The sequence below is a fragment of the Poecilia latipinna genome, unplaced genomic scaffold, assembly GCF_001443285.1.
Source record: "Poecilia latipinna isolate Pla-1442-1.1 unplaced genomic scaffold, P_latipinna-1.0 Scaffold1889, whole genome shotgun sequence".
Lineage (NCBI taxonomy): Eukaryota > Metazoa > Chordata > Actinopteri > Cyprinodontiformes > Poeciliidae > Poecilia > Poecilia latipinna.
In genome coordinates this window covers 70,088-86,884 of record NW_015114505.1, presented here as the reverse complement: position 1 = coordinate 86,884, position 16,797 = coordinate 70,088, and the positions used below count along the sequence as shown (strand labels likewise).

Below are 16,797 nucleotides of genomic sequence, written 5' to 3'. Positions count from 1 at the left end.
CTCGATTATGGAGAGCCATTGAGACGGCGCTGTCTTTCTGAGGGACGGTTGGATTTTGATACAGTACAAAGCTCCCTGACATCAGAGCGGGGAGGAACATGTCCTATGAGCAGATATGGTTTATAGGTTTCCCTGCATAGTCATTTACATTTATAGCAACACATGAATATGCTGATTTTTATATGGCATATTCGCATAAATAAATACTCATTCTCATCAAACATTCACCGCCACACATATGACCCCATACTGTACAAAGACTGATCGTTTTTCACATTTGGCAGGTCCACAAGGTGATTTCTGAAATAAAAAAAAATAAAAAATAGGCCTTAAAAAAATGTAATCAACAAAAACAAACTACTTCGAAACAAGACAGAGGGCAGAGATGATGCTGGTAAAGATGAATAGCAGGGAGGTGGTTGAGATCAAGGCCGGGGGGGAAACTACAAGCCAGGCCTGCTGGATCTGGATGAGATGCCGCTGCGGGTGTAGGAGCGAGACGGAACAGGAGCGGCTGCTGGAAAACGGAGGAACATCCGACGATAAACCTGAGCTGTTTTTGCTGCTCAGAAATGGAATGTTTCACACAGAAGACGGCCTAACCCGAGTTCAGCCGAGTTATTTTACTGACCTGCGACAGGGCTCTGAGGCTCGGGCTCTTCTTCGTCTTTGATGGGCGACGGCCCCAGCAGGTGGTGAGGATATGAGTCCAAGAAAGACGAGCTGCTGATGCCGAGACCGACACCGGTCACACCGATTCCCAGAGAGTCTGGAGGAAAACATTAACGTGGAAGTCGTTAAACACAGCCCTAACAGAAAGCTAAGCTGTTAAAAACACTACGGTGTGAAGTGAGTTTCCAACTAGCTGAGAAATGCCAATAATTACTGATTTCTTTCAGCAATACAATTCAAAAAGAAATCTTAGAGAGTGAAACGTTTGTGTTTTTGTTCATTTTGGCGATTGTGGCTTATGGCCAACCAAAACCTAAAATTCAGACTCTCAAAAAATTAACATATTACATAAAGACAATTAAAATTTGATGCAGAAATTGTAGTTTTTGGAAGAGTGGTCACTTAATAGGACAGTAAATCTCAAAAGTGATTTGTTAAAGAAGCCAGCTGCTCACACAGGGTTGTACAGAAGCACATTAACTGAAGGTTGAGTGGAAGAAAAAAGTGTGTAGATGCGAGAAGAACAGGGATGACCACATTTGTGCAGCACTGACTAGCCCCGACTGCAGCCGCAGTTCAACCATGAGATACGTCATTTAAAATGAGATGAGCCGCTCGGTATAATGGAGCATAAGAGGCTATGAGCAACTAAAGTGCATCATGTGTTTAGTCTTCTTCCTGGTTTTGAACAACAGGGTTTCTGACCTGTGCCTACAGAGGCTCTTCCTGGCCGACCCTGCCCGATATTGTCCAGCACGGTGAAGGAACTCCGGTACGGAGTGTCTGACTGAAAGGCAAAATCAGAGGTTCGTCACAACAGCCTTCAATCGGAACATGCAAATATAACACATTAAAGGCTGCAGTAAAATATAGAAGCGATGTTTCAGTCTTTGAGGAATCAAAACAAAACTAAAATAAATCTCTCACCCTGTACGTGTGTGTCGTGTTGGGACGAGAGAAGACGTCTAGTATGTGGTGACGATCCCTCGGTACGGAGCTTTGAGCTTCATCGTGTAAGGCGCTGTGGGCGCGGCTGGAAGGGCCTTTCTGACGCTGCAGGGATTAAAATATGGAACGCAAACCATCATGGGGGAAAAAATCAGCAGCTACGTAGTAATGTCCTAAACTTTAAGCATTTCACAGAGCACTGGTTAATCCATTGATGTTTAATGTTACGAAGTGACAAAACGTGAAAAGGTTTAAGAGGCATGGATATTTTTGCACAGCTCCACACAGCGTTCGACATGTCGGTGATGAATGACACCAGCCATATTTGCGGTGCTGACATCTGTACCTGTGTGAGCTTTGACAGCAGCCCTGGGTGGGACGACTCGCCGTCTCCGGTTCCGATGGGGGGTAGGGGAGTGTTGCGGCTCAGGGCCACCAGCGGAGATGTTAATCGGTCGCTGGCTGTGGTTCTGTTGGAGAGAGGCGGACCGCTTTTCAGATTTTTTTTGTTGAAAAGTTCAATTGTTTCCAGCTAGAAGAATGACAGCTGCGGTTCTGTGACGCTGACATTTTATAAACGGTTAGAGTTGATGAGACTATATTTAACTTTAAGGATCAAACGTATTCTAATTCTCTTATTATGATTTTAACTGCTTTGGATGGAAAATTAGATCAAAATTTGTTTTATCCAAAGTTCGGCTCAAATTTACGGGCTAAGATAGCTCACAGCCATGACTCCGAGTGACATTTGTTTACATTAAAAAAAAAAAAACGGTGGCCTAGGGGGAGTGCAGGGCGTTCAGTAGGGTTACTGCAATGCTTCAACTCACAGTCGTGTCCCACGGATGACCTCGTCCAGGTATCCCCCTGTCCCGGCCTGACTCAAACTCGGAACAAGGGGCAGCAAGTTTCGGGGAGGAGGGTTTCGGCGGCGAGCTGACTGCAGTTGGCGGGACAAAGAGGAAGAGCTCTGCTCCAGGGCTCTGCGAGGACGAGGTCTGCTGGAAGGGATGGCGCTCGAGACTGGCCTGTGAGACGGGCGCTCCTCCGGATCCCTGCGTTTGAACAGAGAGAGAGAGAGAGACCCACGGTGGATCGACTGCTCTAAACCAGAAACGAAGCGCCTTCGCGAAGGGTGAGATGTCTTCTTACTGGCTTCTCTCCAGCACAGACAGGTTTCTCTGCTGCAGGGGGATGCTGTGAATCACGATGAGGTCGTTCAGGTTGTGCTGCGTTGCCGCTGCCCCTGCAGGCGTCCTGCCAGCCTGAGCGTAGGAAAAACAGGACTGAGCGGAGACAACAAGAGAGGCGGAACATGCAAAAATTTTGAGAAGCGTGGTTTAAGGACAGAGACGACGAAGCGGGATGCAAAAGAAGGGAGGAATCCCTGGAGAACCCGAGTTAGTTACTTCCAAATACAGCCATCATGCAGCGAAGACACCAAACGGATAATTGCAGTAAACATTCAAAAAGATTCGAAAAGAAAAGCATCGAAATTAAAAAAAAAAAGAAGTTGTGCGTCTCACAAATGTGTTGAAGATGATTAAAGAGATGAACAGTGGGGATGCTTTGGTGTTAATCAACAGGCACAAACACAGATATTCAGGATAATGAGCTTCTACAGATGGCGTGCACACATCCCACTACTGCTCTGGCTTGAAGCAGGAGAGTTACATACAGCTGAAGGCCTTTTCTGCTTTTTGGATTTCCATCTGGACTTGTGCTTTGAGCCCCTTGACTTTGTGTTCTTTAGAAAAGAGGGCCGGGTGGGGAGGGAGGATTGGCACGTTCGAAGAAAGACAGCAGATATGGTGAAAGTAGAGAAGAAACAGTGGAGAAAGTAGAGGAATACAGAGTTAAGAAGGCAAAATATACAAAAACAGCACGTCCAAAAATACTTTAGAAAAAAGGGACTGAAGCAGACTGACTGAGAAAGTGAAGAGTAACAGGCAGGAATGAAAACTCTGGGGAACACAAGACGTCCCGACTGAAAACGCTTTACTTACTGCCTCAAGCACAGACCTCTCCGAACTGATTGGCACCCCCTGGTAAAGATGTTCAGATAGTCTTAAAATAAATCTCTTTTGTGGTAGGATCATAAGCTGGTGCAGAATATTTTCAAAAAAAAAAAAAAAAAAATCTAACCTGTAATTTAGCTACATTTTATTCAGTAGGGAGTATAACTCCAATTTAGGACATAACAATGGTACAACACTTTGTTCAACCCCTCCCTTTTCCAAAAGGACAACACTTTATGAGTTGCTTTGGAGATAAGCCATCGGTGAACCATTTAACCTTTTTTTAGTATTTTTTTGGATTGCTATATTACTTAGAGACTCGATGAGCATTCATTTTCAGCTTTCTAGCAGACGTTTTAATTTCCCTGATGTTTCAAAGAGTTAATGAAGGATAATAAAGCTCCCAGGGCCTGTGGAGGAGAAACAGGACCACTGCATCACAGATCCTCTACCAAACTTAACAGCAGGCGAGTATCCAAACCCTCACCCTATGTTTCACACCGGACCCGCATGGAGTGTTTGTGCCTTCAGCTGCATACAACTTAAAGGAATTACTGACGTTGTAAGATAATTTGTTAAAAACAACTTTCTTTTAACAGAAGATATTTTTCCCCCTCCAAATAATAAAAAAAAAATCAGATCATAAATATATAAATAAAAATATCTGTGATGATGTGCTGCTTCAATAAAACAAAGCTTTTAGTCTCCTTTATCAGGGGTTAAATAGGAGTTTTTACCAGGTTCTGTCGATGTCAAATTGTTTTCATTGAAGTAGACTGAGAAAAAGTCCGAACTTGTTTTCTGATTAACTCCGACTGATATTTGTGAAATAAGCCGCCTCTCATTATCTAGTCCTTCTCACACCACTGACCTGGAGCTGCTGTCCAGACGTGAGCGGTGGCACTCGGCTCTGACCCGGTTTTGGAAGTGCGGCGGGCAGCGAGGAGAGCAGCATGAAAGGATTCAGAGCATCTGGCTGCACAGGGCTCAGGCTCCCAGATAGTGTTTCATCATCTGTCAATAACATATCAACATTAATATTCAGAAACGCATAAATGTAAACACATTTTTACATTTAAAAATTCCCTAGTTTTCCACACTCAACTTTACAACTTTGTCGTTGGAAAATAGTAAATAAAAAACGTTCCCCAGAGTCCTTAAATTTATGGCAGATATTTTTAAAAACCATTAAAAAAAACTGGAAGGAAGGAAAGAGAGACAACACAACGAAGGAACTAAAGAGAGGAATGACACAAGGAAGGAAGGAAGAATAGTTCTGGAAACAGAAATATTCTCCCAGACGCTCAGGTTCTTCTTCCATACATATCCTGATACGACTACCATCAAATTCCAGTATTTTTCCAGACTGTGAAAGAACCCTGCATGTGTAAAAGTTCAACTCTATTATAAAAGTAGAAACGTTTAGCATTACGGGAGGTGCAGCACTCCCAGTGACGTTGAACCAGCTCTTTCATCCAACCGACCAGCTCCCGCCAGACGTCATCAAACAGCAGGTCGAGAACAGCCTGCCGGCGGCAGCAGTACGGTGAGACCGGGGGCAGGCAGTGATGCCTCCGAACAGACTCCGGACATTCCTCATGACACTCATTCCTTTTGGAGAAAGAAAATACTCGTTCTACTGTACTGTGAAGGGAATAGCACTTACACAGGAGGACTTTTTGGGATTTATGTGATTTATGAATGCGGACAACTCACAAGTCCCGGCTATCAAAAGCCAGATATTCCTCCATCACTCCCTCCACTTCAATCACTCTCGGCTGGTCGTAGCTGCTAGGCTCGCTGTTGGGAGGGCCATCGCACTCTTTGATCAGTGCAGCTTTCCTGCCCTGAACATTCAACCTATTATATTTTCCCAAAAAAAGACAACATTGCTCAAATTATTTTTGCAGGATTCTCAGTACAGGCATAAAAACACTGAAGAAAGCAAATTAGTCTTAAAACACATCTTGAGATGCAGAAAAAAAACACAATGCAAACACATTTAATCTTACCAAGTGTTTTTGGTCTAGTTTCCACAGCAACTATTTTAGTTCTCTTGAATTACTGACTTAAAACTGGCTCATATTTCTTGCTGAAAAGTTACTTGTAAGTTACCTTTTTTTCCTATTTCAAATGTACTAACATGCTTGCACTAAAATCTAGACAAAAATACTTGGTAACATTTGGGATTTTTGAGGTGCGTCATGCATATATGCATATGCAACCTGATCTGATCACACCAACCCAGTTTGTAAGCGTTCTAGTCAGACAGTGTCACAGCCTTGTGCACACTACTTTGGAGTCCCATCTGTATATTTTAAATATCCAACTTGACATTGGCCCAAATACTTAATTAAAAAGGCAGAATATGTAGGTCACAGAGCTAGAGTCAGTCAGGACTTATTTATAACAGCTTTAAAATAACAAATTTGCAGAGAAACTACTGAATACAGTGAATAAAGATTGAATGAGCTGATGAAGAAGACATAACATTTTCGATTGGCTAAAAAGAATCCGATGTGACCACCAGCAAAAGAAAACTACCTCTGAGATGATAAAGTGCCTGAAATTCTTCAATCCGTCAGCAAACCAGTGGGTCTGTGTTTTTAAAACTTACTCTGCAGCCCCTTTCTCTTTGCCTTGGCTCTTCACAGTAGTTTTTCTGTCTGTTGACGGGCTGCTGGCAAGACTGACTGTCCCTGGAGTGGCGTACCACTGGAAGCCCTCGTCGGTGGGACACAAAAGCTGAGTCCCCACGATCCTGAGGGACACACAAACACACACACACACAGAGAAAATGAAAAAGTAAACTTTGAAAAACAAAACAAAAGCTACGAGCTGAAGGACAAACAACAGATAAGTTACCGAAGATGTGGAAAGCGTGTGGTCCACTGCTGGCATTCGTCCTGCAGCCCCTGGAGTATCCCCCCGCCACAGCCTCTCCCTTCGTACAGCTCCTTGTCGATCTCATCAAACATCTGCTGCACCTGCCGCGACGCCGCCTTGTCAAACTCCTGTGGGACGCACAAACAAAAACACAGTCGGGGAAGATATCTATCCCTCTGTTCTGGTATGCCAAATCTACTGTTGAAAGCTGCTGCTTTGCATTCTGGTCCCATCTGCAAAGATTCTGCAGAGTTTATTAAGAAAATAAGCTCCTATGGACTGTCGCAGGTGGAGCAATCATTTAAAATACAAAAAAAAAATAGAGGGACACAGGAAGAAAAAGAGTAGAGCTGCGAGTTATTATTTTTCTTAAAAGCATTAGGAGTTGAAAATAGTTTTAATGTAGAAAGAACAGGGAAGCGAAGCAACAAGAACGAGGTCTTGCATAAAAACAACCAGCATGCAAATTAGCCATCTGGTATATTACACGGATACTGTTTCTGTTTCCCACACATTTTCCAAAAGGTGATAAATGCTGGTTAGACTTAATTAAAATGTGGCAGCATGCTTGTGTAGAAGCAGAACAAACTGTAGAGAAGGCATTCAGCACAAAAAAAAGGAACGTCTTTTACAACTCACAGGGTTGGAGGGAGGCGGGGGGGTGGAGAAGGGGGTTTCATTTCATGCCAAGATTTCTTTCTGAAGAAGAGCAGACTTACATCATAGCCCCAAGAGAAAACGGAGCTCCTTTCTGTGGAGATGCCGGTTCCTGTGGAGCTGTGAATGCCGGACCAGGACTGGCTGGGTGATACTGAGATGACGGTTGGGCAGTCGGAGTGGTCCGAGGCAGCAGATGTCTGCGAGCTGCATGGAAAACACAGTAATCTTTTACTTTTAATCAGCCAAAGTCAAGACTTAAATCCAACCGAGAAGCTACGAAAATTGCTTTTTTTTTTTTTTACGGATGCCCTCTAACTAATCTGATGGAGGTCGAACTACTTTGACTTTTTGAGTCTCTAAATGTGCAAAGCTGGTAAAGCCATGCCCATAAGACTTCTATGTTTAGTTGTAAAAAGTGCCATTAACCTTCAACTTCTCCTCTCTGTAAGGTTATCTAACACAATCCTAGTGAAATGCATTGAAGTTTGAGGATGAAATGTGAAACAGTCTAACACCAACACTCAAGAAGTATAAATACTTTCCAAGGCACTGAATCTCCTGTAAGAAATGTGCAGAGGGTACAAAATCTATGATAATGCTCAAAGACTTTTTAGGCCAAATCTATTTATTTTTCTATATTTCATGTGAATAAACAAAACCGGTCTAATAATATACATTTAAATGCCAAATAAATCTCTTTAATGGGGCTACAGAAATATAATTAGAAGTGACTGGTGATAGAATCAAAGTGGAAATAAGGAGCAAATGTCAACTTAATAGAATATTCTAACAGCCTGCCTAATTATTCATCCTTTTGACTGCACATCTGAAGGAGGCAATGTGATATTAATTAATCCGCTGCTTCTGGGTGTCACATGGCGAGAACTCGGAGAATCGGCTGTCTGCTCAAGACGGTGTACAGTTACAAAATATCCAGAGTGTCTGTGTTTGCGCACTCAGTGCAAACGCTTGTTCTACGTCTTGCTCTTGCTCTGGACGTGCAAAGGTTTGAACGTTAAAGGGGTGGGGGGAGGCGAACTCAAGCCTGCAGGCACTTGGTCACCTGTTGTGTGCAGAGACGGCTTCCTGCAGGTCGTGGAGGTAATGCGGAGAGGTTTCGATATCGTCTGCTTCTTCAGGGAGAGGGTGGTGATCGAGGCTGCTTCGAGACAAACCACGACTGCACAGAAGGGACATTGAGAAATGATCGGCAACATGGCGTTTGAGGATGAACGCCTGACAGCTTGTCTCCGTGATGACATAAGAGAGATGCTGTGTTTCTCTTCTACTGAAACAACAGAAAATCATGAAAAAAAGGTGGGAGAAGGTGGACTGAAACAATACTATCTCCTTGGGAACTAATAAAACTTGTAAATGACATTAAACACCTCCACTATGAAAGAAAAAGCTCAAAAAAGATTGCATAATTTTACTTAGCCTAAGCTAAGTAAAATTAGCTTAGGCTTTAGATAGTACCACAAACTACTTGTACCAAGAATATGGAGCATAAACTGATTACCATTATTGAAGTAGACAAAAGTTTTAAAAGGTTAACAAAAAATATTTCTTCATAACTTCACTGTGGTTTACAGTCCTTTATAATAAGATGCATAAAAAAAGTGCCAGACTAACCAAAGTTACCTAAACTATGAACTATGGAGCAGAGAGAACAGCATTGCATCGCCTCCTCCTGCGATGCAATGCTGGAGACTAAAAAAATGAGAGAAGTGTGACTATTTGGATATATTTCCAGTGTGATAAATAAAAATTAATGGAGCCTCAGCTATTTGCATTTAGCAGCTAATATCAGCTTGCTATGGTTGTGTAAAAGCATTACTTTTTATCTCATTATTTTTACTGATAATCCATATACTGGATTATCTTTACAGTAGTAGGAACAACTGTCGCTTCTCTGTTTTAAAGAAACCACTTGGATCATGTTAAATACTTTCTTTTAACATGTAGATACCTTGAAACGGAGACACTTCACTCAAGGTTATCATACCATTAGAATCTCATACTGGCCTGTGCCTACACCAGGCAATCAAAACATAATCTTCTCGTCTACCGCTAAAATTGACACTGGTGTCTAAGCAAATAGCTACATGATAATAATTATACTGATAACAAATAGATAATGATTAAAGTGGAGCAATTTATATAAAGACCTACAACTAGTTTACAGAGCACAGTGGGGGGAAAAACTGCTTGGTACTCACATCTCAAGTTTATGCGATACTGGTCTCCTGTTGTACCGTGAAATCATCCTCTTTTCTCTCCGGTTCAAGGGCTCGAGACCACGTCTCTCATCCCCGCCTCCTCTCGCTCGACTCTCTGCAAACAGCATAGAGGGAGCTCCAACATCTCCTCCAGTCGCCCTGTAGGTACCCACCAGGTAAAAGCCTGGATCTGGAATATTGGACGGGGCTGCGGCTAACGCTGGAGGGGGAGGCTACACTTGAAAATGAGCTAACTAGCGTTGCATGAACGGTGACACAAACGCACTATAAGAGAAAGGTGGTGCCGCAGCACTTGTATAATTTGACTCATCGTCGGTTTAGTCTGGCTACACCAAATAGCTGTCGAATGTGGTCAAATATTTACCTGTCTGTCTTTCTTAGAGTCTAAATTATTTGAGAATTTGCGATGCTAACTAGCACCAACGACGACAACAATAGCACGGCTGTCATGGAGACGCGGCTTCACAGCCGCACGGTTACCTGGGAGATGTATTTCTGCTCTGGGAAAATAATTCTGTCACGTGCATAATAAAATTATTTTGCTAGACCTGTTTTGGGAAAAAATAAAATATAGACTCATGGAGAAAAAATTGACAAAAAGAGAAAAACTGCATACATTTCTTTAAAAAAACAGCAACAATATTATAACGTATGTTTAGTAAAAACTTTGTATAACACTGTGAAAAGTAGAAAAACATGTACCGCTTTGTTGTATTGCATTGTATATTGCTTTTTCCCCATATACGTTCAATGCACAGATCATTTGTATCCAGACATTGAAGATTAATTTATTTATTTTTTTTTTACTTTGTAATTAAGTCGCATTATGTCCTCGTCGATTAATAGTATGTTTACTCTGTGTACTTATATTTTATTACTCTTCAGCCTTATTTGATCAGATATTTATTTTCCACAAATTGATCTTGTTGTTGTTGTTAATTATTGTGGATTTCGGTTTTATTCTTAAGGTTCAATTTTATTTAAAATGGTATTGTAAAGCACAAATACAAATAAAGCTTTTCAAAAATCTCTTTGGTGTTATTTTCCTACATTTCCCATATTTCATCGTAGTGACGTGACTACGTTTGTAAAATGTTTCCGATTCTGACCAGTCTACAACTTCACTTTTTTATTAATTTGCTTTTATCCATAACGAATCTCAAAATATACTTTTTAAAAAGCTATTTATTAAATTTGTAAAATGTATAATTTTTTCAGTAGACACTTTGTAACTAATACATTTACCAAACCGGAACTCTCTGACAAATGTCTTAGGGTGAAGCCGGTTAGAAATTAGGGAAGGACCTAAACACTGACAGATGGCGTGATTACGACGTAACCCAAACTAGAGTGTGTTTTCTCCAAATATAAACACGTTTTTGCAATGGACTGACATAAAATGTCACATTTTGAAGACAACTAGACAGGGTGACGCTAATCAACAGTTTCTTCTTTTGGGTTTAACTGTTTGCAGACACTGACGGCACATCAACGACTTCTGGAATCTGGTTTACTGTTGTTTTATCAGTCGTTTCTCTAAAGAAAATCACAATGGATGTTCTGCAGATGAGGTCGATTCCGGAAGATATGGTTCAGTACAAACTCTTTCTGGTCCAGACAAACGGCATGTCTTCCCAGCAGACCGAAGAACGGCTCAAACACCTGACGGAGGAAATGTTGGCTAAGGTTGCCCAGCTTCTGGTCCAGTACATCTGGCAGGATCAACCATTCAACCTCAAATACCATCCCGAGAAAGGTTATATTTTCTGGTTTTTCTTTACAACTCAGATGAGTTTATTTTAAATATACAGATGTAGACACGTTTAATGACATCCCTGGAGAAGACGCCTTTAAAAAATCTTTCATTTCATTAACATTATCTCATGCATTAAGTACCGCGGTAAAGCTACCGATGCTCACTGTAATAAAGCATGGCGGCGGATCTGAACAATGTAACTTTCCTGTTCGCTGACAGGAGATGTTCCCGCTCACATTGGAGGCAGCACTCGGTATGGAGACAACATTGAGGATGAGTGGTTTATTGTTTACCTCCTGCTGCATCTCACAGAGTTGTTCCCAGAACTTGCAGCCAGGTTAGACAAGATGTTGCTGGATTTACATAATAACTCATATTTACTTCCTTCGTATAAGCTGAAAGTACTGTTTATGTGGGCAGAGTTGAGGACAACGATGGGGATTTTCTTCTTATTGAAGCAGCGGATCATCTTCCCAAGTGGCTGAACCCAGACACAAGTGAAAACAGAGTGAGTCTTCCAGATGTTCACATTCCTCATTTTTAATTTGACCATCTTACGCAATAGTTTGATTTCTAACATAAAAATCCCTGTTAGTTTGGAGCAAACAGCCTATTAATATTTATAATAAAGAAAAACATAGCCTGTCAGTCAGCGATTAGCCAAAAACACATCTTAACGTACATGTTTAAGAGGAATAAAACAGTGACTGACTGAAAGGATGTGTGTGATTTCTTTAGTGGAGAGTGAAATAAAGCAGCTGTTTGTTTTTTTTTTCTTCTTTCTTTCGCAGGTCTTCATCTACAGGGGAGAGTTGCACATCCTTCCCTGCCCATCCAAGTCCAGTTCAATTGGCTTTTCTCTTGATGTGGTCCCCAGTTTGGCACAAGCTCTAGTGCTCCTTTCGGCTCACCCAGAAGTTTGTCTAGCTAGCCCCAAAATCCGTTCAGCTCTAAAAAAAAGGCTACAAGGGTGAGCTTTCACACAATCCCAGTTTTCTTTGATTTTTTTCTACAGTAATTACATGTGAAATGCAAATGGAACAACATCCTCAGGACTTCTCTGGAAATGATCAGAATGTAAAAAAAAATATATAAATTTATGACGTACATTTTTGGACATTTATGTAGATACCCAGAGAAGATTAAAGCTAATCTCCACCGGGCCCACTGTTTCATCCCTGCCGGCGTTGCCTCTGTTCTGGCACAGCGTCCAGACTTAGTCGCCCCCGCGGTCTCGGCCTTCTACCTGCGGGATCCAGTGGACCTGCAGGCCTGTCGCAGCTTCAAGACGTTTCCTCCTGATACGAGAGTCCTCGCCTCGGTAGACGCATGCAAAATATGCAGGATTTGTTTGTGCTGGCCTTTCAGCTTTCATGACACGGTGTCCTTCTCCTGCGTGAATTTCCAGGTGACATTCACCCGCTGCTTGTACGCCCAGCTGCAGCAGCAGCAGTTCACCCCAGATCGGAGGAGCGACTTCGACCTGCCGCCTCGCTCTCATCCACGGTACAAGGCTCATGAACTCGGGACGAAACTGGTGAGGCGTGGTTTGGGGTTTTCTTTTGTCACGAGGAAGAAGGCGAAGGTAAAGGTGGAAATGTGAATCTGTTTTCACCTTATTCTCAGGCTCACGGCTTTGAGATCCTGTGCTCTAAGAGCAGGCTGCCGTCCTCGGAGGCCGACACTCCTGTGAGCTGCAACCCTCAGTGGAAGAACTTCTTGGAAAGTCTAAAAAAGAACGGCTACTTCCGAGTGAGTCGCACTCTTTTCTTCTTTTTGTCCACACTTCTATAAACAGCAGATGTAGCATTTCTCCCAGGAAGCTCGTTTTTAACGTCCATGTTATCAAATGCAGGGCCAGCTGGAAGGTTCGGCGTTTCACAAAGAACTCTTAAGATCTGCAGAAATCTTCTTCAAACAGTCGGTTGCCTCAAAGTCGAGGTGAGGATTCAATCATCTGCTTTCAAGTGTAGAGATCAGCCTGGCAGGTGATGAATGTAAACAGCAGGGTTCATGATTTCCATGAAGATCGCTGGATTCCGTTCTTCAAATTAAATTTTGTATTTGTGGTTTAAGTTGGGACTGACAAATGTAATGTTTATTAAACTGAAGAAAGAAAAAAAAACGCACTTGTCTTTTTTCCCCTCAATATTCCTGCTGTGAATTTTGTTTCAGCTCCATTTCTGCAGGCGAGGAGATTCTTCAGCTGCTTCACAACAGTCCGCTCAACCTGGAGGAGTTCAAGAAACTGGAGTCACAGCTCCCCCCGGAGGACAGTGAGTGAACAGCTTCACAGAAACGGAGTAGATCCTTTTCTTGCTATTAAAGTATCTATGAAATAATCAGATTGAAGACTTGATAGGAAAGAAAAATGTGTCACACATTTAGAAGATTTCAGAAAAAAAAAAAAACTACCACTCTTTCACGCAACTGACAGCCACTGAGCAGCAACACGTGGGGGCAGGGCGACACTTCATTTCTCACATTTTCTCACTTTGGCAATTTCTACTGCATCTCAATAAAAGAGCTCAAAACAAATGTGTGCACATTGCCTATATCATCCTTCCTCTACTCATTTGCAATTTCCTATGATACCTTTGTTTATTTTTATTTTTTCCTTTTCGCTAATCTACAGGCGACAGCTGGTTGGAAATCACATCTCAGGATTTAGAGCAGTTGCTGCAGGAGAGAAGCAGCAGGGTCGCTGATGTCGGCAGTGAAGGCTTCAGCTCTGCCAAGCAGAAGCGGCCTGTCGAGGAGGCTTCAGGGAAGGAGGAAGAGGAGGACACCAAAGAGGAAGAAGCAGGTTACAGTCTTGTAGCTGTCAGTCAAGGGATGAAGGACTTCCTCAATGCCATGTCGTCTCATGAGGGGGCTGAAGCACCCTGGTGAGATAAGTTACATGCAGTCATTCTTTTTTTTTTTTTAAATATATTTTTCTAACTCTGGTTTGATAGTTCCTGTTTTGTTTAAATGTTTTCCAGGAGCCTTCAGACTCAGCCTTTCAGTTTTGACCCAGGCTCGATGGCCAACGCACTAGATAAACTCTTAGGTACGTAAGAGCAATGATTGATTCTTCTTCCGTTCCGTCGTTTTATTTCATCATTTTAAATATTTTAGGAGGGTTGTGGAAAAAAAACCAAACTATTTTACCAAGCACTGTCAGGTGAAATCACATATTCATATATTGTGCACAATGCAGGGAGCTTGTAGGACAATCAGTAACAATGCAGGGCTGGGGTGAAAAGCTCTGCCAGGCAGAGACAACACACGAGTTTCATACCAAGGATAAGGAATTCAAAACAAGGGGCAAGACAGTCTGCTTCTGATGCAGCTGCAGAAAACAACTTAGAAACCTTGTATATGTAACCCAAATAGTTATTTTGGTGAGAGTTCACAAGCATTTAATATAACTCGATCAGCAGATGTTAACTTGTAGTAATTTTCCATCACAGGAGGCAAAGAAGAAGAGCTGGATTCAGATGATCTGGATGATGATTACGATGATGATGATGAGGAGGAAGAGGTGGCGAATGAGACAGAGGAAGGCTCATCTGGTCCTGCAGAGATGAGCGCAGCCGAAACTCTGGACAGCCTCAAAAGTTACATGGACCAAATGGATCAGGAGCTGCAGAGCACTAATGTTGGGAAAAGCTTCAGTCAAACGGTAAATACTATGTTTTTATGTTTTTATACAAAAAGTAGCAGGTTTAAAATGCACCGAGGCCATTGCGAATGTGTGACTTTTACAGAACTACAAGGCCTGCGTGAACAATGACTCGTCTCGTTCTCCGACGGGAGACGGGCTTTTGACGGAGGAGGCTGAGGAGGAGATCCAGCCTTTAGACATCGATGTCAACTTGGTGGCGAATCTACTGGAGTCTCTGAGCAGCCAGGCTGGACTGGCTGGACCTGCTTCTAACCTGCTGCAGAGCCTGGGAATACAAATGCCACCCAACTCAGATCCCTCATAGAGAAGATGGGGGAGGGAAAGGAAGAGGACTGAAACTACGAGTCGGGAACTGGTTGACACAGAGGTGATGAATGGACAGAGGACAAAGTCTGGTGTCTTTATGTCAAATATTTGTCATGTGTTGTGTCAGAAAAACCTCTTATTTAAGGATTAACACAAGTTGGATTTTCAGTAGAGCAAAACTCAATTTTTTTTTGAAATCACTGAAAATGGGAATTAACCTATTATATCATGAACTGTTAATACACATAATACTGTGATTGGATGCATGTTTGTATCATTTTTTTTTACATGTTATCACACATAATAAACATGTTTTCTAGATAGTTTTATTTCCTCCTCCTTTCACTATCTGAATGCTTCGTTGAGATGCTTCTGCAATGCCACAGGAGTCCACAAGGGGTAAATGAAGTTGATCGTACATGACCAGAAATCGAACATTCTAGTAGCCTATAACAAGTCTCGCAGTTGAAAGCGCAAATCAAAGCAGAGACCAAGCAGTGAAGTCAAAAGTATTATCTGAGATAAAGATAATATATTTATCAAGGACATATCTCTATCTCCTAGTGAAGATGGAGGCATCGTCAAGAACGTCAACCACTCTTAAAGTACTTTACCAATAAGGCCATAAGTTGTCACTCATCATGAAAAAGGACTGGGCAGCCCACTTTCATTTTGTAAATGTACGCCTTAGAGATTATCAGACCATCAGAAACAAACTTGTCTTATCTGATGAAACCAAAGTGGAACTTTTTGACCTGAAATCCAAGCAGCATGTCTGGGGAAACAAAACATGTACTACTCCTTACCTGGCCACACAATGCAGAACTTGGGCATCAAATTCAATTGAAGATCTTTAAAAAGATATTTTAAAAAAATCTTGGTGACACTGTATTTGAAGGCTGACATTACACTGTCATGGATATGAAGGAGTCTTCATGAATGTTCATGACTGTTGTCATGAAGTGTCTGTAGGTACAATGACATCAAGTGTAATTAAAAGTGCATTATTTAGCATGTCTTAGTAAATAATTGCATTTTTATTCAAAGTTGCATTAAAACTTACATTAAAAGTCAAGTAAAAGAGTCTACTTTGCACTGAGAGTGACATTATTTACAGAATGACACTTCATGACAACAGCTGTAAACATTGCAAACCTTCATGTTCATTACAGGTGTAACGTCAGTCTTATGCACGTCCCTTCAAATGAAGTGTTACCAAATTCTTTACTCACTGACCTGTGAGGGATCTGTTAGAGAATGAAAGAAGCTACCTCTAAATAGATATTCCAGATGTTTAGAAACGTAACCAAGAGGACCTGTGGCTGTGACTGCTGCTCAAGGTGCTCCAACCAAAGGTAATGTTCATTGCTTGTGTCACAACTGGTGATTGGAGAATGCTTGTATGATTATGATGTAAAGTACTTTGAACTGCTTTTTAGTTGAATGTGCTATAAAATAGATTTGACGAATATCAATCCATGGGTGAATAGCTGCAATCCAAAAAGATGTTTTCCACATTGACACTGAGGAAAAGAAACCCTCCGATCGCTTTTAGGTTAAGCCTGTAACTTGACTATAAAAAAAAAAAAAAAAAATATATATATATATATATATATATATATATATATATATATATAAAAA

The 16,797-nt window shown here is 41.7% G+C and overlaps 2 protein-coding genes across 7 annotated transcripts; one reads left to right on the top strand and one right to left on the bottom strand.

The window, feature by feature from the left end:
* Positions 1 to 303: 303 nt before the first annotated feature.
* On the bottom strand, positions 304 to 9,947 carry LOC106934968 (protein FAM149B1-like). 5 transcript variants are annotated; one of them, XM_015015164.1, is made up of 17 exons: positions 9,404 to 9,947; positions 8,248 to 8,364; positions 7,244 to 7,388; positions 6,504 to 6,652; positions 6,256 to 6,399; positions 5,355 to 5,498; positions 5,071 to 5,249; positions 4,510 to 4,652; positions 3,627 to 3,665; positions 3,299 to 3,367; positions 2,773 to 2,885; positions 2,451 to 2,675; positions 1,967 to 2,090; positions 1,600 to 1,725; positions 1,378 to 1,459; positions 632 to 769; positions 304 to 514 (listed from the first exon to the last, which is right to left on the bottom strand). In XM_015015164.1, the coding sequence occupies exons 1-17, from the start codon at positions 9,529 to 9,531 to the stop codon at positions 444 to 446; spliced, it is 2,136 nt and encodes a 711-aa protein (XP_014870650.1). In that variant the 5' UTR covers positions 9,532 to 9,947; the 3' UTR covers positions 304 to 443. The 5 variants fall into 5 exon arrangements, with proteins under 5 accessions (XP_014870650.1, XP_014870648.1, XP_014870652.1 ...); XM_015015162.1 differs by having other exon boundaries at positions 304 to 517; positions 9,404 to 9,943; XM_015015166.1 differs by lacking the exon at positions 3,299 to 3,367 and having other exon boundaries at positions 304 to 517; positions 9,404 to 9,942.
* A 754-nt stretch (positions 9,948 to 10,701) lies between these two features.
* Positions 10,702 to 15,479, top strand: ecd (ecdysoneless homolog (Drosophila)). Of its 2 annotated transcripts, XM_015015168.1 has the most exons (14): positions 10,702 to 10,774; positions 10,899 to 11,180; positions 11,400 to 11,517; positions 11,601 to 11,688; positions 11,972 to 12,150; positions 12,309 to 12,501; positions 12,589 to 12,717; positions 12,807 to 12,932; positions 13,036 to 13,121; positions 13,356 to 13,456; positions 13,816 to 14,068; positions 14,165 to 14,232; positions 14,636 to 14,847; positions 14,933 to 15,479. In XM_015015168.1, the coding sequence occupies exons 2-14, from the start codon at positions 10,976 to 10,978 to the stop codon at positions 15,152 to 15,154; spliced, it is 1,980 nt and encodes a 659-aa protein (XP_014870654.1). In that variant the 5' UTR covers positions 10,702 to 10,774; positions 10,899 to 10,975; the 3' UTR covers positions 15,155 to 15,479. The 2 variants fall into 2 exon arrangements, with proteins under 2 accessions (XP_014870654.1, XP_014870655.1); XM_015015169.1 differs by having other exon boundaries at positions 10,704 to 11,180; positions 14,636 to 14,706; positions 15,169 to 15,479.
* The last annotated feature ends 1,318 nt before the right edge of the window (positions 15,480 to 16,797 follow it).

Bases quoted from the DNA above. Each gene is read 5' to 3' on its own strand.
- ecd (XM_015015168.1), top strand. From the start codon at position 10,976: ATGGATGTTCTGCAGATGAGGTCGATTCCGGAAGATATGGTTCAGTAC. The intron at 13,122-13,355 runs GTGAGGATTCAA...ATTTTGTTTCAG, and splicing joins TCGGTTGCCTCAAAGTCGAG to CTCCATTTCTGCAGGCGAGG. The intron at 14,069-14,164 runs GTGAGATAAGTT...AATGTTTTCCAG, and splicing joins GAGGGGGCTGAAGCACCCTG to GAGCCTTCAGACTCAGCCTT.
- LOC106934968 (XM_015015162.1), bottom strand. From the start codon at position 9,531: ATGCTGTTTGCAGAGAGTCGAGCGAGAGGAGGCGGGGATGAGAGACGT. The intron at 3,368-3,626 runs GTAAGTAAAGCG...TCTTTTCTAAAG, and splicing joins AGAGGTCTGTGCTTGAGGCA to AACACAAAGTCAAGGGGCTC. The intron at 518-631 runs GTCAGTAAAATA...TCCGTTTTCCAG, and splicing joins GCCTCAGAGCCCTGTCGCAG to CAGCCGCTCCTGTTCCGTCT.